At 49.1% G+C, this 22,456-nt stretch overlaps 1 protein-coding gene across 1 annotated transcript in view; it reads left to right on the top strand.

Moving 5' to 3' along the window:
* CPXM2 (carboxypeptidase X, M14 family member 2) overlaps positions 1 to 22,456 on the top strand; it is a 159,081-nt gene that overhangs the window by 116,089 nt on the left and 20,536 nt on the right. Inside the window, exons 6-10 of the mRNA XM_044916228.1 lie at positions 1,300 to 1,384; positions 2,358 to 2,508; positions 13,997 to 14,085; positions 20,447 to 20,570; positions 22,001 to 22,197. Coding sequence (XP_044772163.1) covers positions 1,300 to 1,384; positions 2,358 to 2,508; positions 13,997 to 14,085; positions 20,447 to 20,570; positions 22,001 to 22,197 — 646 coding nt within the window. The remainder of the gene's footprint in view (positions 1 to 1,299; positions 1,385 to 2,357; positions 2,509 to 13,996; positions 14,086 to 20,446; positions 20,571 to 22,000; positions 22,198 to 22,456) is intronic.

The following is a 22,456-nucleotide window of genomic DNA, read 5'->3' as shown; positions in this document are numbered from 1 at the left end:
GAATCCAAGGAGATTTCACAGTAGGAAAAGAAGGACTCCAAGTGCTTCAGCTGGCAGAATGTTCTAAAGGATTACTGAATTGGTGTTTCGTTCCAGTATTTTTAAAAAGGATGATGCTCCGAAAGAATCTTCTATATTGGTTAACAGTTAATGTTATGAACAGCTGAGGCTGAGAGACCAAAATGTGTTTTCCCCATGTTTTTTTGATATGGCCTATCAGATTGACCCCCACTCTGGGAAGTCCATTCATGGCTGTTGTCACCTGAGTGATTTCTCTGCAGCAGGACATGATGGTGGGTCTGGCGTTGGGCCCAGCTAGTGCTGATTATCACTGGGGGTGGGCGGATTGTCTGCATGGCTGTGACAGCCAAGGAGAAGCCCAGTGTCTCCTAGACAGGCAAGCTGTTATTTTTTTGGTTGGTGGCATCTAGTTTATGTTCCCAAATCATTTTCCAAATGAAATTTCTAGACCAACTGCAATTTTTACTGAGGTTACTTTTCTGCATGGAACTCTATTCCCGTGTGCGATGTAAATATAAAGAAATATGTAAGTGTCTGTAGATCTTTATGTGTGACCAGCGTGCAGGACTTACTTGGTACCACGCACTGTCCTAAGTGTTTAAGGAGTATTAAACCACCGAACGCTCACATTAATCCTTTAAGCTTGGTGCTTTTAGGATCCTCATTTTATGGATGAATCAACAGTGACATAGTTGGGTCAGTTAGCTGGCCAACGCCACAGGGAGGGTGAGCAGTGGGGCCAGGCTGTGAACCAATGTTGTCCACTGCTGGGACCGACCAATGACCCTTGAACAACGCAAGGGTTAGGGGCACTGACACCCTGTACAGTTGAAAATCTGTGTATAACTTTTGACTCTCCAAAATCATAAGGAGAGAAAATACATTTATAGTACTGTCCTGTATTTATCAAGAAAAATCCACGTGTGAGTGGACCCTTGTAGTTCAAACCCGTGTTGTTCAGGGGTCCGCTGTTCTTCCTTATTGCTGCACCTCTACATTGAAGAGGTGAACGTTTTAAAGATTTATTTATTTATTTATTTATTTGAGAGAGAGAGAGCGAGAGAGAGAGGCAGGGGGTGTGTGTGTGGGAGGGGCAGAGGGAGAGGGAGAGAGAGTCTTAAGCAGATTCTGCGCTGAGCGCGGCTCAATCCCATGACCCCGAGATCATGACCTGAACCGAAACCAAGAGTTGGATGCTCAGCTGACTGAGCCACCCAGGCACCCCAAAGGTGAACATTTTAAAATGTGTAGTTCCAATGATGTTTTATTTTCTTTTAGGAGTGACTGGGTGACCTCCTACAAAGTTATGGTGAGCAATGATAGCCATACATGGGTCACTGTTAAGAACGGATCTGGAGACATGGTGAGTTTCATGTTCCCTCTGTCCATGCCCTTGGTGTCTGGTTATGTGGGTCCCTGCAAAGAGAGGCAATGTGTGCCCCATCAGTGTCTGCTGATGCTGTGTCAGCTCAAACCGATGATGGATAATGTCCCCCTCCTCCCTGCCCCGCTTCCATGCCCGGAAGCTCAGTGCCAAGTGGCCCATGTAGAGCTAATGTGAAATTCTGAGCTGCTGGGATGCAGTTTCTTCCACAATCCACCTTGGGGGTGGCAGCCTTGGGGGACACGTGGCACAGGAAATATGCCTGCGCCCCTCACAGCTACTCGGGTGCAACAGTTCTCCAACTTCCTTTAATAATCCATCTTTCCACTCCATGATTCACTCCAGATTAGCCAGTTCTGATGATCATGTCACCCTCTTTGTCAGGTTCTCAAGCACATCCTTCCTCCCATGGTATCCAGAATCTTCCACAATCTGATGGCATCTCTGCTTTCAACCTTCTCTCTCTTTCTTACCCCCTGCACACACTTCCCCTGTGTTCCAGGAAAAGAGGGCCAGTTGCTCTGTTCCTTCTGAAGCCCACCTCTGGGCTTCTCCAGTCATTCCTGCTGCTTGTCTCTAGAATCCCTCCCATCCCACAGATCTAAATAGTTTTCCTTCAAGGCCAATTCAAATACCACCTGCTCCCTAAAGCTCTGCCTGGTTCTTTTCTTCTTCTGAAATCCCAGAGCTCTGTGGCTGTCCCTCTGCCATGATACTAATAGACTTCACCCAGATTATCAAAGTATTCCCTCCTCCTCCTCTCTCCGCCACCCCGGTAGATGGGGGCTTCCTGAGGGCAGGGTCCATGCCTGATTCATTTCTCTTTTCCCCTCAATGCCCTGCACACAGTGGGTGCTCCTCAGTGAAATCTTATGGAATGAGTGAATTACCCTTTATCCCTTGATAATCGAGCTCTAAAAGATTCGCCTTTTCCCCCCTTGTGCCTAAGTAGATATTTGAAGGAAACAGTGAAAAGGAGATCCCTGTCCTCAACGAGCTGCCCGTCCCCATGGTGGCCCGCTACATCCGCATCAATCCACGGTCCTGGTTTGACAACGGGAGCATCTGTATGAGGATGGAGATCCTTGGCTGTCCACTGCCAGGTGAGCCTGCCCTTCCCAACTTGCTGCAGGGGTTTGCTGGTGGAGAACAGGTGCCTGGCCAGGGTGACCGCAAACTAAGCAATCTTGTACTCCTGTAAAAAAAAAAAAAGGAGATAGTACATCTATTGCAGAATATTTCGAAAACCTAGCTGAGCAGAAAGAAAATAAATAAAAACCTCCCCTAATCCCACTCGGAAACGCCATGAATATTTGGGGGTACCAAAGTGAGGTGGCAACTGTGGTCGTGCCTCCTGGGATTTTAAGATGATGCACATTTCAGGGCTGAAAATTCACTCAACGCTACCACTCAGAAGCAAGCAAAAAAAAAAAAAAATTAGAGAAAATTTTTCATAGCATATTTAATTGTCCTTGAGTGCTCCCACTACTTGGAGTAGAGGAGGTGGCAGAAGTTAATTTTAAATGTGACCACATACACAATCTCTTTCTGTTGAAGTCGCTTTGCTTGGGTGCCTGGGTCTTTGGGTAAATGCCTCTTTATTTCCCGCAGCTTATTTTCATATGATGATATCTGGGTGTGACCTCAGGGGGGCAGGAAGAAGGGGGCTTGAGTTCACGTGTGTGTCCTCTGGATACCAGCTGGTGTCTGCTCTGGACAGGCTGATCTGGCCTGGCTCATGGCTGGCTTGGTCTGGCCTTTCAAAATCTGTGAGTTTGTGCCCATATGGAGCCTGTAGATGGCAACCCCTTCATCCTGCCCGGGCATCTTCAGGGCAGGAAGCTAGCTCCTAGCACATTCCGAAGACTCTTCATTAGGGCCTATAGGAATTTCCACATCCCTGTCCACCCACAGTCCATCCCTAGGAACAAGGAACACGGCTTTGGGTTATAGCTTTCCTTACCACTCTTGTCTAGTGGGAGAGAGAGGCCTTGCTACTTTTGGAGTTTGCCCAGCTCTGATGCTCTCAGGAACCACCGTAGCCATCAGGCTATTTCTGTAGCCATCAACCCCCCTCCCCCACTGTGAACTTACATTTCTTGCTTTTCAAAGCACATTTAATGTCATTTATTGCTTTTCTCTCAATCCGTAATATCCAAGTTCTTGCTTTGCCAAGTATGAATTTTTAGAACACAAACTCTGTATTGGTGAGAAAGAAGGGTCTATCTGCCTACCTACTCACGCTCACACCAGACAGATTCTTTGTTACATATTTGGACTTACTAGCTTGTGAAAACTTTTTTTAATGTCATTAAAACTATTAGAGACCATCTGTCTTGTGGGTGCATTTATCTAGTCTATAGACAAAAATCCTGTTTTTAATCCGTCTTACAGTGGAAAGTTCAGTTTTTTCCAATATTTTGGTTCCATAAAGAACCACACGAGGAACGTCTTCGTTTCTATGTCATTGTGCACGTCAGTGATTACTGTGTAAATTACAGGATTATTCAATCACAGGCTGAGTGCTTACGTCAGATTATGATAAATAGGGTCCCTGGTGCAAAGGGTGTGTGCATTTTCAAGGCTGATCCGGAGAGGACGTTGAAGGCTGGCCTGATTTGGGACCTGGGCCTCCTTTTGTGGCTGGTTGGTGCTGGAGTGGTCCCCCCAGGTCCCCCCTGCCGCCCCCAGGGCCCGCTGGGATTTCCAGATCCCGGAGAGTCTGCAGACACAGACACAGGCGGGTGTCTGAGAGGCCCTCTTTGTGCCAGGCCGGGAGACTTGCTCTCCTGTGTCACTCAGCACAGCCTCCATCTGCTTGTTTGAAAGAGCAGGGTCGTGGTTTCTCTCTGTGGGCAGGAATTCATCCATTGTTGGTAAACGGCAAAGGGCACCCTGTGAGAGTCTCATGAAATAAATATTTCCCTGTGAAGTTATGCTTGGTGTGTGTGTGTGTGTTTGAACATAGGTCCTTGGGGCAATTTAAACACAAAGCCACAACAGTTACAATGTGAATTCTAGGTGAGTTTCAAGTACAGACTTGGAATGGCTCTATTTCCAACCCCAAATATTTAGGGCCATTTCTCTTCTAGAAGTTACTTAGCAGTCTGCCCAGAGGGGAACTGGCCTTTGTGCGTTCCTCCTGGCAGCAGTCACATCTAAGGGACTAGGGCAGCCCAGGGGCCCCCTCGTCCACGTGGGTAAGTGAACCTTGCTCACTGCCCTGCTGTGGGCACAGTCCCTTTGTGCAAGTTAATGAGGCCAAAGACAGAGATGACCCAACCAACTCAGCTGCTCAATCCCAAGGTGACCTTGTGGTCTAAATGCAACCTCCCAGAGTTTTTTCCTGGAACTCTTGTTTATGAAAAATTCATTTACCTTTTTCTTCTGCTTTCTTTATTCTGTGCATACCATCTTCCTGAGAACTCTCAGTTCAGGGCAGAGGGAGGTGGTGATTCTTTTCAAGCTTTCATGAGTAATGTGTCCAGAAATTTTTGAACTGGAAAATGAATTACTGCATGCCATGGTCTATTAATAGGATTTTTAAAGCTCAAAAGGAAAAGAAAATGGAGTGTTGTTTATGGTTACAGTTTCAGTTTTGCAAGATGAGAAAGTTCTAGCGATCTGTTTATCCACAACAGTGTGGATATACTTAACACTACTCAACTGGACCCTTAAAGATGAGGTTAGGATGGCAAATTAGATATGTATTGTACCACAATTAAAATTTTTTTAATTCAAAAAAATTTTATTATCCTTTTTTCTTTCAAAGTTATCTATTTGCGCATAGTTGACACACAACGTTACATGAGTTTCAGGTGTATAGCATGGTGATTACGCTGTGCTCACCATGGCTGTAGCTCCCATCTGTCACCGTAAATGCTGTTGCAGGATCAGGGACTGTGTTCCCAATGCTGTGCCTTTTATTCCTGCGCCTTATTCATTGCAGAACTGGAAGCCTGGATCTCCCGCTCCCCTTCACCCTTGTTTGCCCCCAACCCCCACCCCCTCCCCTCTAGCAACCACCGGTTTGTTCTCTGTACTTATAGGCCTGATTCTGCTTTTTGTTTGCTTGTTTATACATTTGGTTTTTTAAGATTCCACATGTGAGTGAAATCATATGGTACTTGTCTTTCTCAGTCTGGCTGACTTCACTTAACGTGATACCCTCTCAGTTGTTCATTATTTAAAAAGTGAAAAAAAAAAAAAAGCCGGGGCACCTGGGTGACTTGGTTAAGCGGCTGACCCTCGATTTTGGCTCAGGTCATGATCTCAGGGTCCTGGGATCAAGCCCCACGTCAGGCTCCACGCTCAGTGGGGAGTCTGCTTGAGATTCTCTCCCTCTCCCCCTGCCCCTCCCCACTCGTGCTCTCTCTCTGTCTCTCTCAAATAAATAAATAAAAGTATAAAGAAGTCCTCTTCCCCACATTTGAATGGACTTGCCCATTTTGGATGAACGTGAATAAAGATCTATGCATATCAAGCTGGGGAGAGCTTCCTAAGATACATTTTTAATAATGAATATTTCAGGTTAAGACACATGCTGGCTGACTTCAAGGTCACAGAGTTGGTGGTTTTCAGCTATTTTGCTGTTGTAAACAATACTGCCATGTGTGCTCTCTGTTTCTGAAAAGGGCCCCATCGCTCTGCCTGCGATTTCCCCACAGGACGACAGGAGCGTACCCCGGGGGCCCGGGAAATGACTTTCAGGGCCAGGGATGGCCGTGCTTGAGCCCTGGTGCTGCTGAGCGGCTACTCCTGTGAAGGTGTGATTCCGACCTCCCTGGGGAAAGCGCCACTCCTCCCGCCTGGTGTTCCCTGCCCCCGGGTCCGAGTGACTGCCCTCCATCTGCACAGGGCTGAGGTGTCTGGGGTTCTTGGATTCAACTCAAGACCTTGTGAGGAGCTGTGCGGACATCTGGGGACAGGAGCTTGTTTGTCCTGCAGCATGGAGGCGCTGCTAAGGGCAGACGCCCCACAGTCATTCCTGTGGGTGGACCAGGACCGAGGGACACGCTGCATCTCCTTCCTTCCTTCTCATGCACATGCCCTCCCAGGCATAAATCACTGAGAAAATATTCCAATCATAAGACCACCACCTCTCTGGCTGACCTGTTTCAGCCAGCCCCACCCCCATCTCATCAGTATGGAGAAATCAGGAGAAAGATGGGCTCCGTTGGGTCAGCAGAGCTGCAAAAGACTTCATCAGTCTAGTTGCTTTGCTACCTTCCACTTTTCTTCACAAAGCCCACAGTTTGCATACCCACTCATCCCGTGGAACTGGTCATTATTTTGGGCCCTGGCCTAGGTTTTGAAAAGACAGGCATCAGAACAAAAGTTGGCGGGGCCCTTAGTTTGTCTTGCTTTGCTAAGGGTGATGTGTTCAGCCTCTTTCGGATGAAACTAGAAGCGCTCATGGGAAGGGCTATGTCCCAGCTGCAGGCTGCCTTCATTGTTACTGGTTGCCCAGGCCTTGTGTGATCTGAAAAAAAAGAGAAGAATTCATGTGCCTCTCAGGGAAGCTGGGTGCACAGAAAGGGCATGAGCTCTGGCCTAGATCAGGTTCACGGTCTCCTATCATCCCCTGGCACCTGTGGTCTTGAGTAACTTGTGGAAATGCTCTATGCCTTGCTTTTCTCGTGTCTGAAGTGGAGATAAGAGCTTCCCTGTAGAATTGGGACTAAGCGTTTCCACTCCTGTGTCGCCCTTTCCTAAAGCATCCCTGTGGGATGACTCAAGCCCTCCCTGTGTACCTATGGAAGATCCTGAGTCTCCTTTCCCCTCTTGCCCCCCGGTATTTCTGGGGCTACCTGGGGTGGTTGCCTGCACTTGCCAGGGTGTTGCTTTCTGCCTCCTGTTTCCCATGCCTTCTCCCAGCACTGCCCCTGGTCAGCCCACGCCATCATCCGCCTTCCCCCTGGATTTGAGAGCAGCAGTCTCCGCAGATGCTGATTCACATGAGGGCTGACTGCTGAGGTTTGGGGATAAAAACAGGGTTTTGCTGCACGTAACACAGAACTACACAGACCTGACAGTTAACATTTCTGTCCCTAAGACTCCTGGTCATCCCAGTGGAGGGGATCCATGGCCTGCCACCATGCTGCTGAGACTGTGTTCTCTCCGCCTAGACCTTTCCTCTGCTTCCCATTTCCTGTGTGGCTCTTGTCTTCCTCTGATTTCCTGTCTCTTGGGCTTCCGGGTTGGGGGAGGGGAGCGAGTGGGATTGAAATATCGTTTCTTTTTTAGATAGAGACCAGGAACTCCCTTCCCCTCCCTTGTCCCATCCTGGCTTGATGGAGCCTTTTGCCTTTCAAAGCCATGAGTTCCATGAGAGGGACTCTGTTGCTCTCCTGGAATGCACGTGGGCTGCGTTCCTTCTTCCTTGTCATTGTTCATCTGTGCTTCCATTCCTGATGCACAGACCCCCCCCAGAGGCGAAGCAAGAGCCATTTGTCGAGTGCCCTTATGTAGTCACTGCGGAACAGATGTCATGCCCCCCACTTTCTCCTTCTTCCTTCTTCTCCTGCCCTTGGTTGGACCATCGGTTCTGTGGCTAACTCATTTCTAAGGTCATCAGCCGCATGGATGGTGGGAGGATGAGCAAGAAGATGTCTCATTTCTTCTCGTCCTGGTTTTGTTTTGTCCTCTGTGTGTTTCTTGCAGGCTATGGCTGCTCTCAGGACCTGCTGGTGGGGATAAACCTCTACTTTTCCAGAAACCAGAGTGCCTACCTCTCATGTCTCCTCCTTGTGCAGAGGACTCAGATTTGGGGATGAGAGAGCAGGTCACATGGGGAACCACAGATTTCCCTCCTGCCCTGGGTTCAGAACACAGCAAGAAGCCTCCCTCTTCCTATACCAGAGTAGCTCCGTTCAGCAAGGTGGGCCGTCCTGCCCCGGTGGGCCTTTCTATCGGGCATGCCATGACTGACTGCATTCGGTTGAATAGCGTCCCCCCCCAATTCTTGTCCGTTGGGGACCTCGGAATGTGATCTTATTTGGAAAGAGGTGTGATCAGCTAAGATTAGGGTGGGCCCTAAATCCAATGACTGGTGTCCTTAGGAAGAGAAAAAAGAGAGACAGAGGGAGAAGGCCATATGACGAAGGGGCAGAGATTGGCGTGATGTGGCTACAAAGCCGGGGGTGGCCAGCAACTGCCAGGAGCTAGGAAGAGGCCAGGAAAGCCCCTCCCCTCGAACCTGGAGTGTGCACAGCCCCTCCCACACCTTGATTTCAGACCCCTATCCTTCAGAACTGTGAGAGGGTACATTGGCTTTAAGCTGCCTAGTTTGTGATACTTTGTTCTGGCGGCCCTAGAAAACTAGTACACTAGAGACCCAGAGATGGCATAATGTCCCATAGTTGTTCTCAGCCCCAAGGATCTGGTTGGCATTCACCACGCCCTCTGCCCTACCTTTCCGCCTTCGTTCCACCCTGGTGATAGGGCGTAGCATCGCAGCATGAAGTGGGCCCCTTCTCAGAGGTCTCCCAGCCCCAGGAAGTGTTAACTTTTTCGTAAGTAGTCTTTCCTAAATAACTTGATTGGGATCTCTATCCATCCGTCCCCCCATTCATTCATTCCTCACTCATGCATTCATACATCAAACACATAGGATGTGCCCGTTCTGAGGCAGGGCCCTGGGATTCTGGGAGAAGACAGACACCTTCGCTGCCCCCAGAGCTCTCGAGTATAACCAGGGAAGCGTGTCAGGCATCCTTATCCCGAGGGAACCCCTCTCAGTTCAGGGGGATCCAGCCTTGATGGGTGCTGCCTGTTGTCCCTGCAACTGAGGGCAACGTGCCCTTACTGAGCTTAAATAAACTTGTGGTTTCTCTTCTTGGTCCAGCTGCTCCGTGTTGATTATTGGGGAACTGTAGAAGCATCAGCACTTTCGACAACTGTCTTTTCTGGCGATGTGTCTCTGGTGGCCTCCTCGTCTGCAGAGGAGGCAGGCAGCCCTTTTTAAAAAAAAAAAAAAGAAACGAGGTGAAACTCGTGTAACGTCCAGTGAACCATTTTAAAGATACAGGTCAGTGGTATTTGGCATACCAGCTCTGTCTAGTGTCTGAACTTCATCGTGGACCCATAAACCCACCCACCGGGGCCCATCGAGTCATCACTTCCTGACCCCCTCCGCCATCTCTGTGACCTCTAATCTCTGCCTCTATTGATCGCCTGCTCTGGATAGGAATGTCAAAGGCATCATGAGCCCAGTGATTCTTTTTTTTTTTTTTTTTTTTTTAAAGATTTTATTTATTTATTTGACAGAGACAGAGACAGCGAGAGCAGGAACACAAGCAGGGGGAGTGGGAGAGGGAGAAGCAGGCTTCCCACTGAGCCGGGAGCCCGATGTGGGACTCGATCCCAGGACCCCGGGATCATGACCTGAGCCGAAGGCAGTCGCTTAACCAACTGAGCCACCCAGGCGCCCGAGCCCAGTGATTCTTGATCGCATGTGAGCCTCCTTTCCAGCAAAGATAGCCTCTCCTGTCCCCACTGAGCGCCCGCTCCCGTCAAGCAAGGTCCCCAAAGCAAGCAAATAGCAAAGCAGAACAGTTCAAGAATCTTGATACCACCCCCCCACTAGCCCCCCTCCCCCCCCCGCCGGATTTCCAGGAATGTGGTTTGGTCTGGAATGATCACTGTTGTCTTGAAAAGAGCCCTGTGGAGTGAGGTGGTGCGCGCGCGTGCGTGTGTGTGTGAGTGAAGAGCGGGTGTCCACAGCAATGAGGAGGCAGGAATGTCCCAGGTTCCTAGCAGTCTCCTAGGGCTGCCGTAAAGAGTGCCCAGACCTGGGTGGTTTGGAAGAATAGAAAGTTACTGCCTCAGTCCTGGAGGCCAGAAGTCCTATCTAGATCTAGGCGTCAGCAGGGCTGGCTCCTTCGAAGGCTGTGAGGGAGAACCTGCTCCCTCTTTCTACCCCAGCTTCTGGGGGGGTCACCTCTGGTAGTCTTTGGGTTCCCTGTCTTGTAGATGCATCACCCCATCTGTGCCCTCACCTCCACAGAGCCTTTTCACCGCGTGCTTACCTCTGTGTCTGCACCCCCCTTGCTAGAGACACCAGGCATAATGGGTCAGGGCCCACTCTAATGACCTCACTTTAACTTGCTGACCTCTATAGAAACCCTCTTTCCGGGCGCCTGGGTGGCTCAGTTGGTTAAGCGACTGCCTTCGGCTCAGGTCATGATCCTGGAGACCCGGGATCGAGTCCCGCATCGGGCTCCCTGCTCGGCAGGGAGTCTGCTTCTCCCTCTGACCCTCCTCCCTCTCATGCTCTCTGTCTCTCATTCTCTCTGTCTCAAATAAATAAATAAAATCTTTAAAAAAAAAAAAGAAAAGAAAAAAAAGAAACCCTCTTTCCAAATAAAGTCCCATCTGGAAGTGCTACGGGTTAGGACTCCAACATATCTTTTTTGGGGGGGACATAATTCAACCCCCATAATGCATAATCAATAGACAAGTTCAGGCAAAACAGGATTTTAAATAGCTGAGTAAGAGAAGAAAAGTCGGGGGGATGGTTTTAGGCTCCACACGCCCTGTCGGGAGTTTGTCCCTGTAACTAAGGTGTTCCGGAAGGAATCGGCTGGTGTTCAGGACATATGACGTGTGAAACCACACACTCTAAGGGAAGCAGGAGACTGATTCTCCCAAGCTCCATCTGTGAGTATAAAGGCCTCACAGACTGAATCAGGACTTACGTTTCAAATGCCAGAAGCCCTATTCTAATTAGCTTATGGGGGGAGGGCTTTTGGCTCACGTAAATGAAAATTCCAGGGGTGGATCTGATTCTGACTCTGGCTTCAGGCAAGAATAGTTCTCCTATGTCAGGGTCTTCTCGGGGAGTCAGGCCTCCCCTTATGTTCATCTCACGGACAGGGAGATCAACACCCCAAACTCATTCCACCATCTGAGCAACTCCAAGAGATGGAGGCTCTCCTCTTACAGCTCTGGGAGGAAAGTCATCTGATTCCCAGCGTGGACCCTAGGATCTTGGGATCACCTCTGAGCCAGTGACTATGGGCAGAGGACACGGTTTCATGCCTGAACCTCAGTCACATACGCCTAACTGTGCATGCTAGGCAAGGCAATTTTATCTGAAACATCTGGAATAGATTCCCCTCAGGAAAAGGGGGCCTTTTGCCCACAGAAAGAGGAAGGGGCCAGCAGTTTGACTAGGTGACTGGGATTGCAGACTCTGGGCCCCAAGTGGGCCAGATTCGGTTCTTGCTCATCTCTTTACCTACACTACTAAGCTCTTAATAGGTTCTCAGTAAAACTTTATCTAATCAGAATCAGTTGATAAAGAATGATTTGCTCACAATGTGGGCGATGGGAAGTTGTGAAGAATACTGACCTGTGGTTTGGAGATAGTTCCAGAACTTGTACCCTTGTCCTTAGGCAAATTGACTAGTCTTAGGGAAGGCAGAACATTGCCAAACGTGGAGCTCCTTTGTACTTAGGGTTCTGAGATTTTCTTCAATCCTTTTTAAGAACCTTGAAGGCATAACTTGTGTGTGAAGGCAAAGGGGCTTTAAAGAGTTTTGGAAAGAGGCCCCTGGGAATTGGGGAGTGTTGAGTAGCTCTTAGAAAACATCATATGGGTAAACGAAGTGTAAATTAATGTGAAAACTATGCTTTACCTTTGCTTTGAGACATACAGGTTTGGAAACCCAAGGGGAGGCAGCTTGCCTGTGGTCAGCCCACACTCCCAGAAAGAAAGTGCTTGAAATGTGTTTGGGGGGCCTGTGCGAAACCTGATCAGCTTCTGCTCTTTCCTGGACAAAATGGCAGCCTGCCCTCCTACTTTCTCCCTTTCAGGGATAGTCCCTGTTTCTCATGGTATTACTGGCAAATAATACTTTGGTGGATACTAAAATCTGGTTTGTTGGCGTTCGGGTCTCTCTGCGATTTTCAGCGCACTGCATGGAGCCTCAGTTCTCAAGGGTGAAGCCAGCACAGGGGAACCCTGGCAAGGTCGGTTACGGCGGTCATGGCCGTGGCTCGGTGGCTGGAAGCTGTGTGCGGTGTGCATCCAGGGCCTCGTTCCTGCCGGCAGCGTGCTCGGTACTTGGAACACGGTGCTCCTCAGACTTCCGAGCCTGTGGAGTCAGCGGGGATTGTTTTTCCTGTGGGTTCTGATTCAGTAGGTCTGGACTGGGTTTACAGGCAGCCGGAGTGCTGGTCTGAGGAGCATCTTTGGTGGCGCAAAGCGGGACCCGCGGCTCCTGACACCACTCAGAGCAAACGCTCATCCCTCTGTCCCCGACCCCTGCCACTGCCTCTGGACTCCCCCTTCGAGCCTCTTGGATCAAACCCACAGCTGCTGTGGCTTCAACCTTGCCTACAGGGTGTCTGGGTTAGGAGAGCCCCCTGTCGGGAGCAGTATGTTCTCTCTACGTCGGGAGCTGGCCAGGATTTCTGGCTTCCTCGTCCAGTTGGAGATGCCATGGGGCTGGCAGGTCCAGGGAAAGACCTCCAGATCCACTGAGTGCTCCTCGCCTTTATCCTCCTCCTCACTCTTCTTCCCTAGCCTGTCCTTTGAGGGTCCTCTCTTCTCATAATTCTGAGGCACTCAGAATTTTGTTCTCATAATTATATAAACAACAGGGCTTATATGTATTAAAGAGAAAGTTCAATTTATATGGGGAAGAGAATCAAGTCAAGAGCAGACCTCTCCTCCCAGACCCCCGAATCCCAGTCCCCATAGGTGACCAGTGTTAAGATAGCCTGATCGTGCCTGTTGGGGTCTCTGGCTTCAACAACAGAAACCCCAGCCCCCCTGGCTTAGTGAGTAAGGGACTTTGACAAGTCACGTGATTGGAAGTAGCTCCTGATGTTGGTGGGGTTCTTTCTGTCCTCTACTCTGGAGAGATTCTCACTCCTCTGTGCCTCCCTCCCATCTGGACCAGGAAGAGTGGCCAGGGTGTGCTGGGCTCTGATTGGTTGACACCAGTCACGCTGGCTCCCTGAGCTGGGATGCGAGGTCTGTTTCCTGGAAGCTTTGGGATGATTCCCAAACCACACAGGGTTTCTGTTAGGAAGGATGGAAGTGGCCTGAATACTGGATGAGTAACGAATAGTGTGCACCATACTTCCAGAAGTTTCCATTTATGTATACAGTTGTGATATTCATTCACTGATTCATTCATTCATTCACTCATTCATTCATTCATTCATTCAGTGCCAACAGTTTGCCAGGCACATAGATTATTCCAACTAATACCAACCGTGAACCAATGAGGGAAGTACCTTTCTTCCCTGTTTCCGGGTGAAGAAACTAAGGCAGAGACTGCTCCAGGGACTTATCTAAGGTCACACCGCACTTAAGTAGAAGAGTGGAGATTTGAACCAGGCGTTCTGGCTCCAGGTCCATCTCCACCACTGGCTAATTCTGACTCCTGAGATGCTTCTCGAAAGTTGGCTCTCTCACCTCTGTGCAATTGTTAGAAGCTTGAGATTGGGTTGTGTCTCCACATGAATCAGGCAACGTGGTCAGCCCTCCTAGCCACCCCAGGAGGGCAGGGACTGTTTCCTGACCTTACAAGTAACTGAATTATGTGAGTGAATTCAAAACCATATTTCTATCCCTAGATCCAAATAACTATTATCACCGAAGGAACGAAATGACCACCACTGATGACCTGGATTTTAAGCACCACAACTATAAGGAAATGCGCCAGGTAAGCTCCAGAATTCTCAAAGAGCATTATATCCTGTGCCCAGAAGAACATTGTTTGTTTTTTTTTCTTTCTAGAAATTAGGATGGTGTGTTTGGGATAGGAATCTGAATGATCCTTTTGGTTTTCTGAAGCCACACTGAATGCTTGTGGTTTCTGCATTGAGAATGCCTCACTGGGGTTCCAGTGACCAGAGGAAGGCTCCCTATCCAGCAAATGGTTGAAACAGAATTTGGACCCAGACTTTTCTGATTTAATAATAGTTCTTAAGATTCACTGTGTGTTTGAGTGATAACTGACTTGAGGATGTTAGTCGTAGGCAGAGTTAAAGAAGAAAAAGGATCTAGAACACCACCGATAAAAGTAATAGCCGGAAGCCTGTATGTAGGACCTACGTTCATTTACTACATTAGCAGTGTACCTGCATCAACGTGGTCAGCCCTCCTAACCACCCCAGGAGGGCAGGGACTATTTCCTGACCTTACTGATGGGGAAGCCCAGTCACCAAGGAAATCTAGAACTCTACCCCTTGTTATTCACTCTCTGATTGTCCATCTTGGTTATGTAACAGAATCACCTGGGGAAATTTGGAAAAATATCTGTACTTGAACCTCACCTCAGGCCACTTTTTAAAGCAGAATCCTTAGAAGGAGGGCCTGGAGGTCTAAATTTTTAAAAGTTATCCCTGCATTTCTAACGTATGGCCAGGCTTCAGAACTACTGCCTGATACCTTTATAGATCTTAGGACTTTAGTGCCATTAGGAGCAAAAGTTCATCCCAGCCGAGATCGTCCCCAGATTTAGTTACAGAAACCAAGTAATTCCGGGCGCCTGGGTGGCTCAGATGGTTAAGCGTCTGCCTTCGGCTCAGGTCATGATCTCAGGGTCCTGGGATCGAGTCCCGCATCGGGCTCCCTGCTCCTTGGGAGCCTGCTTCTCCCTCTGCCTTTCTCTCTCGCTCTGTCTCTCATGAATTAAAAAAAAAAAAAAAATTTTAAAAAAAAAAAAAAAGAAACCAAGTAATTCCGAGCCGTGGACAGTGTTTGGGTGAAGGGAGAAGGGACCAGCCGTTTATGAGGACAAGCTGAAAGAACAGCTGTGCTGAGTGCTTTGCCTATAAAATCCTGTTCAGCCTTTGCCCCCAGCACGGTGCTTGGAAAGCTTGGGGGACGCTGACAAATGAGAAATCCTTGGATACCTGAGAATCTGTTTGAAGAGACAGAATGGAGAGATATCCTCACGAATGCATTTACAGAACAAGGATTCACCAAGAGCAAATTAGCAGGGCTCAAAGCAAGGGCTCATGGGTGCCGAGAGAAGGAGCCAGAGGCCCAGTCCAAGTGCCGGAGACGTTCCTGAGGTCGGAGCAATTAGACTGAGCCCAGAGGCCTCTCTGCCTCATCCCAGGGAATCAACAAGCCCTATTTGTCTCAATGTCATTTAATCTGAGACACTCCCACAGAGCTTCCAGACACCTGTCAGCTTAGACTTAGAGGTGGGACATGCTAGAGAAATTCTCTTGCTGTCCTGCTCTTCAGAAATCAGGATAATGTGTCTGGACCTGAGTTCTGTGAATCATCCCTGCTGCTCTGCATTCTCTGGCACTCACATGGCTCAGCTCACCCTTCCATTTCATGGAGCACTTGTGGGTTAATTCAGCTCTACTTACTGCACATCTCGGGATATCTTTGCGAGCCCAGAAACTGGGCAAATATCCACTCAGCTGGTGCGATTGATGTCAAAAGCAATGAATCTAAATGCATTTAAAATGAGCTACTGCACAGAGACTCTGGGTAGCTGGTATCTTTAAATAGTTGTTCCGTGTAGAAAATCGGGGTCTTTCCAGAAAAGAACTAGTGGAGTGTACTTCATTTTCCTGGGCAGCTCTGCTCACCATCACCTGGTGATGTAAAGCCAAGGAGACAGTTGGAATGGTCAGTGCAGCCCCTGCAGGTGATGGTGGGTGACCCCAGGGCTCCGCAGACCTCAACTGGAAAGCGTTCAGGGGAGCATCTATCAATCCTGAAGGGTGTTCAAGCCGGAAGTGATTTGCCATTTGGATTCCTGGCTCCTGGGGATGAAAAAGAAGCCAGCATTTTTAGCAGTTCCCCGTATGGAGTCCGCTGGGTTACTATAGAAATCTTTCTACTTCAGAAAAGAAAAAATGTTAGTTTATCCTAGTATTGAGAGAGACATTTCCAACAAACAAACAAACAAACAAAAAATGAGAAACAGCAGCGGAGCAGGAAGAGAGAAGAGAAAATAGAAAAACATATTGCGTGGGAAATGCTGAGAATGTGGGCAGGAACTATTTCTCGAGCACTGACTTATAAGGTGCTGTTCTCCTGCAGGGGGGCCCCGGCGGGTAGGATGGGAAGGGAAGGGGACAGCAAAGAGCAGGTTGCGCATCATTGATGTCGCGGGGCAGAGTGAGGCCACCCCTCCAGGAGCGCTCCAGCCTTCACAGCATGTGTCACCATTTCTAACTGCTGGGTCACCTCTTTGTCTATATACATCTCCTTCCTTTGGGACCATGAGGGCAGAGACTCTGTCACTTTGTCATAAACCTGTAACGTGTACTAGATAAATATGTACTTCCGAGCTCCTTCCAGGGGAGATATTTGGGGGATAGGAGGGAGAAGTGACCGGCCCAGTTGGCCTGGTTGGGATGGGCTTTGGATGCAGATGGGGTCAGCTATGGTCCGGGGCCGTTGGCCAGCCTTGGGCAGGTGGAGACAGAAGGGAGGGCACCCCAGGCAGCAAGAGCAAAGGGATGGAAGTAGGAGCAGAATGGCATGCTTCTGGAACAGTCTGCTGGGAGAGAAGGCTTGCCTGAGTGCTGGGAGAGGCTTTGGTATAGCGTCTGAGAATCAGAGGGGGTTTTATGTGGCAGAGCAGTGTTTTAGGGAGATCTGTCTGGAAGGCATGTGGGGAGTGGACTGTCGGGGATGGCCGTGGTCCCCAGGAGAGGGGCCACCAGGCCCGAAGACAGCTGAGAGAGAGGCAGTTCTGAGGACTGGCTAGTCCTAGGTCTCCTGTTGGAACGAGTTGGGAGAGAGAGAGAGGAGTCTGGCATGCTTCCCAGGAGGGTGGGGTACCATCCACAAAGGGAGAAAAATAAGTGGTTTCGAGGAAAAGTTCATGGTTTGACTTTGATTTCCAGGGCAGCAAAGGTGGGTCGGGGTGCCAGGCTGTGGGGCAGCAGGCTGTGGTGCACCTGTGGGCCGTGGGGGGGGGGGCGATGGTGGCAAGAAGCCGGGGCAGGGCAGCCCACCTGCGGACCCGGACGAGCCCATCTCCTCAACCCTGGGTGCCTCCTACCACCATTCTCCCCTCCTACCCTCTGGGATTCCTTCTCCACGGGACCAGTTGCAGTGCCTGTTTCTCAGGCAAATCAATAAAGCTGGTGGAAGGGGACTTTTTCTCTTCTCCCTCCACCCTTTTTAAAAACATTTTAATCCATTGGAGAAACAATACTATGTGAACATCAAATGCAAACCCAAAGTCTAAGGTCCATCTTCCCTGAGCCCACCACCCTCAAGAATCAGCCATTTGCATTTCCCCCCATTCCTGTCCAGGGTTTCAGTCTCTACATTCACAGAATTCATTCGATTTTGATGAGAGGATGGTGATAATTTTGCCTTGCTTCCCTCAGTTAATGTTGGATCACGAGCCATTTTCCACGCTGTCCCCATAGTTGTAATTGTGATGCTGCAGAACGTCCCAGGGAGTGGATGCAGTGTGCTCTTCCCTGCTGCCTTGTGCCCTGGAGCACTGGGACATCTCCCGGCTTAGTGTCCCCAGGGAGAGGGTGAAGCCACCACAGCAAGTGCCATGTGCCTGTCATTGTAGCATCCTTTATGCAGAAGTCCCTTCTTGTATATTGCTGGAAACTGAATTGCTAGAGAAGGGCTCTGTTTCTCTCTCCTGCAGAGGAGGAGGGAAGCAGCAGAGCCTAGGATTCAGTAGATACAAGGTTGGCAAAGTGTATTCCCATCTCGGGGGTGAGGAAACAGTCTCAATGAGGCTCAGACTCTGCAAACCCACACGCTCTCTAGGTGATCGATCTCAACCTGGTTTCATTATCACCACCCCACCCCCAGGAGGCTTTTTAGACACTTTCTTAATTATCCTCTGCCCATTATATTAAATATTAATGAGTAAGATTTTGTTGGGTAGGGCTGAGCTTTGGAGGGCCACAAAGCATTGTGATGTGTGAGACCTTTAGCCCCAGACAACCAGTTTTTGCCTCTTGGGGGGTGATGTCACCCCCACTGAGAATGCATGCTCTGAGGCCAGGAAGAAGTTCTAGTCTTTACTGTCACTTTAACCATCAAGACTGCAACTCCAATAAGGCATCTTTGACTCTTTTCAGAAATAAGCACGGTGGATCACCAGCCAGGTCATTAATGGGTGGTGGCCACTGGGGAAACCCTTCCTGGCATTTCAGAGAGAATTTCTTTCTGTGCGGAGGGAACTGTAAAGAACCTTCAGAAAGGAGATTCCTCAAATGCCTGTGTCCTCATTCTCATGTGTGAAGGTGCTCATGACACCACAGCACACGGAGGGAATGTGGCTGGGAGGAAAACGCTAGGATGGCTGGGGTATGAAGAGGTGACTGGTGAGTCACGGCTGAGGCTATCCCATACCAAGAGATGTCTCCAGGGCTAAGTGTGCATCCAACGGAAGGTGGAGCTTGTGCTCCAGTGTCAAGGTCCTGATCTCAAACACAGGTGGCGTGTTGCTCCTGCAGCTGATTGGATGGAGGAGGAGGGTAGGCATTAAGTGACAGCCAGGCTGTGTGCTGGATGGTTGTCTTTGTTGCCTAGTTAAGGATGACTCGAGGGGCTGTGTCTGCAGAACTAGTCATTGATCCGAACCAAGGCAGTGGATCATCTGCTGCTAAGGGTTTGCTGAGGTTGATGGTGGTAGATGAGGATGACTGCAGTCTGTAGGGACTAGTATGTGGGACCCCAAATCAGATGGTGATTGTGCTGTGGCCATCTTCAGAAGGGTCATGGCGTGCAGCTGACAAAACGGGCAGCAGAGATGTGCTGGTGTTCATTGCTTTGCTGCACCTTCAGGGACGCAGAAGAGCCCTGAGTCCACAGCACCTGGTACCAGCTGGGTGGCCCTGGGCAAATCACTCAGTGGTTCTCTGAGCCTCAGTCTCCATATCTGTAGGATGGGGACAGTCACCTCTGCCTTACTTACTTCACCTGGAGGTCATGACAGTGAAAATCAGTGAAGAAATAGAACGTGTGGCTAATGCAATAGTTGACATTATTAGTGACACTATTGTGTGGTGCTGTGCACGTGGTCCCCCTTCAACCCTGCAGCATGTATGTGTCCCCACGGTGATGGGCGTAGAAGCCGTGGTTCCCTCGCATGCTGTCTCTCCAGTGATGGCGGGTCTCTGCTTTTGCCCTGTTGCGGACGAGAGTTCCCAACTGCCCCCCGTTCCCCTCAAGGGCAGCCTGTACTCCTGTGATCAGCAGAGCCCTCCTTACCTCCTTCGGCAGCTCGTCTCATCCCCTCAGACCAAAGCTGTCTGTCTAACGAGCTCAACTTTAAATGTAAAATTCAGGAAATAACACATGTCGAATTTTACTTCCTCGTCAAAGCCTACTTTTCCCACCTTCTCACCACATGACGCACCATTATCATGGCTTCCCCGCACCCCCTTACTTAGCATCAGTGAACTGGGTCTTCAGATGACTCCCCTCTGTTTTGCACCGTAAGCTCCAGCAGGGTGGGAGCCGTGTCTTCCCTCAGCCTGACACACCAAAGATGCTCATTAAATTATGAGAAAAAAATTGATACTCGGTAATAAATATTTATTTAGGCAGGGTTATGGAGAGCAGAGGCTCAATCTGTCCCTTAAAAGATCTGTAGTCTTGGGGCGCCTGGGTGGCTCATTTGGTGAAGCATCTGCCTTTGGCTCAGGTCATGGTCCCAGGGTCCTGGGATCGAGCCCCGCATTGGGCTCCTGCTCGGCGGGGAGTCTGCTTCTCCCTCTCCCTCTGCTGCTCCCCCTGCTTGTGTTCTCTCTCTCTCTCTCTCTCTTTCGCTCTCTCTGTCAAATAAATAAATATAATCTTTACAAAAAAGGATCTGTAGTCTAGCGAGGAGACAAAAATAAAACAGGAAATCACAATAAAAAGGTAAGACCACAGCCAAGGAAGGTGATAATCACAACCCGAGGAGAACATTCCAGGCAGAAGGGATAGCTCTGGTGTTTGGGGAGGGTGAGGGTGTGCAGGGGGGCTGTGGGAGGGGACCAGCAGGTGGCTATCTTGGGAGCTCTGTGCCTTTAGAGAACAGCCATCATTGCTTAGAGCCTTAACTCCGTTTTGTTTTTCAGCTGATGAAGGTTGTGAACGAAATGTGCCCCAACATCACCAGAATTTACAACATTGGCAAGAGCCACCAGGGCCTGAAGCTGTATGCCGTGGAGATCTCCGACCACCCTGGGGAGCATGAAGTCGGTGAGGTTACCCCTCTGTGAGACACCTGTCCCTCCATGTCTTGTGCCTTCTTAAAGAGCCAGGAGATGGCTCACCTCTGTGAGAACATTCATGAAACAGGCCAGGCGCTGTCCACGCACCACTCTCACACACAGATTCTGCAGATTCTGGTTCTGTGAAGCTCTTATCTTGTGATATAGGCTGTTGACTTATTTAAGGTAGAGATACCTTCCTTTTCTCCAAATGAACCACATTTAATTCTATTCTCCAGCTCTGAGGCCAGTCACACTGACCAAAGAAGAAAGTGGCCAGAGTTGGTTAGGACTGAATCCTTTTATAGAAGAAAGTTCTGGACTTAAGTTATTAATGGCTTAAGTTAGAGGGAGGTCCCCTAATTTTTTTTTTAATTTAATTCTATTTTTGAGCATTTCCTATCTTCAGCCATTTCTCATTCAGTCACTCTGGAACCTGGATTCTCCTCCGGGTCAGAGGGGCTTCTCAGGTTTTCTTTTTGGTAAATCCGCGAGTCCTTTAGAAATCCACCGATATTTAAGTCTGAGATTTGTCTGCTTCGTTCAACTCTATATTTGTCAGTATCTCAGGAGTTCCTCGTAGGAGTTTCTTTGAAAGGGTAAGGGCTTGATCTGCAGGTAAAATCACATTTCCTTAAAAGCAGTAGTTTTGCCAGTGAGAGAAGAAGTATTGTCAGCCCATGCTGGGCACTGATAAGCCCCAACACTGGAAAAGCTGAGCTCGGAAGAGGAAAACCTCAAAGGCAGCCCCCTTACAAAATTGTGTCAGTGTTGATGTCCCCTGCTGATCTGTTTTCTGCTTCTATTTATCCATCTTTGTGTCCTTGTAAGATTTAATAGGACCTTCTTTTTTTTTTTTAAATATTTTTATTTATTTATTATTGAGAGAGAGAGAATGATAGAGAGAGAGCATGAGAGGGAGGAGGGTCAGAGGGAGAAGCAGGCTCCCCGCTGAGCAGGGAGCCTGATGCGGGACTCGATCCTGGGACTCCAGGATCATGACCTGAGCTGAAGGCAGTCGCTTAACCAACTGAGCCACCCAGGCGCCCTTTAATAGGACCTTCTTTTGAGAAGAACGCTTGCCTCCCAAGAGAAAAATCATTGTTATGGCTTGTGTTTCATTTGTAAATTTTAAACCTTACTCGCTGTGTTACTTTCTCCATTCTTGTTAAATAAGAATAAACATGATTACCCAGGGGCTGGTATCATCTAAGAGTTTTCTACACATTTTCTTATATACCTATTTGGGAATTAAAAAAAAAAAGTATAGTGATATAATTTGGGGGGCTTATTTGAGAGAAGAGCTAGGGTAAAATTGTAAGTTGATATTACTCAGGGATTTTTTAATCCTAAATGGTAGGGGCTGTCCTGCTCGAAGCATCGATATGAACCTGTATTTTTTCCCGTCTTTGAGTAAAGGTGAGCCGGAGTTCCACTACATCGCAGGGGCCCATGGCAACGAGGTGCTGGGCCGAGAGCTGACCTTGTTGCTGATGCAGTTCCTGTGCCAAGAGTACTTGGCCCGCAACGCGCGCATCGTCCACCTGGTGGAGGAGACCCGGATTCACATCCTCCCCTCCCTCAACCCCGATGGCTACGAGAAGGCCTACGAAGGGGTAATGACGCTGTTCCTTTTGGTCAGGGCAGCCGCTAGGCCCCCGCCGCAGAGCACGCTGGGCCACGAGTCAATTTCTGTTCCGTATCACTGGCTTCCCTTTCAGTGTCTCTCTGCTGAGGCAGGGAAACTCACAGGGTTCGTGAAAGATGCAAAGCAGGAATTGAGAATCATGGGCACCCGAGAGGTAGACATGCCAACAAACTGGAGAAAGTGAACAGGAAGGAATAATACTGGTTGCATTTTCAATGATCACAACA

This window comes from Neomonachus schauinslandi, chromosome 6 (assembly GCF_002201575.2).
Source record: "Neomonachus schauinslandi chromosome 6, ASM220157v2, whole genome shotgun sequence".
NCBI lineage: Eukaryota > Metazoa > Chordata > Mammalia > Carnivora > Phocidae > Neomonachus > Neomonachus schauinslandi.
This window is presented reverse-complemented; position numbering and strand designations above follow the sequence as displayed.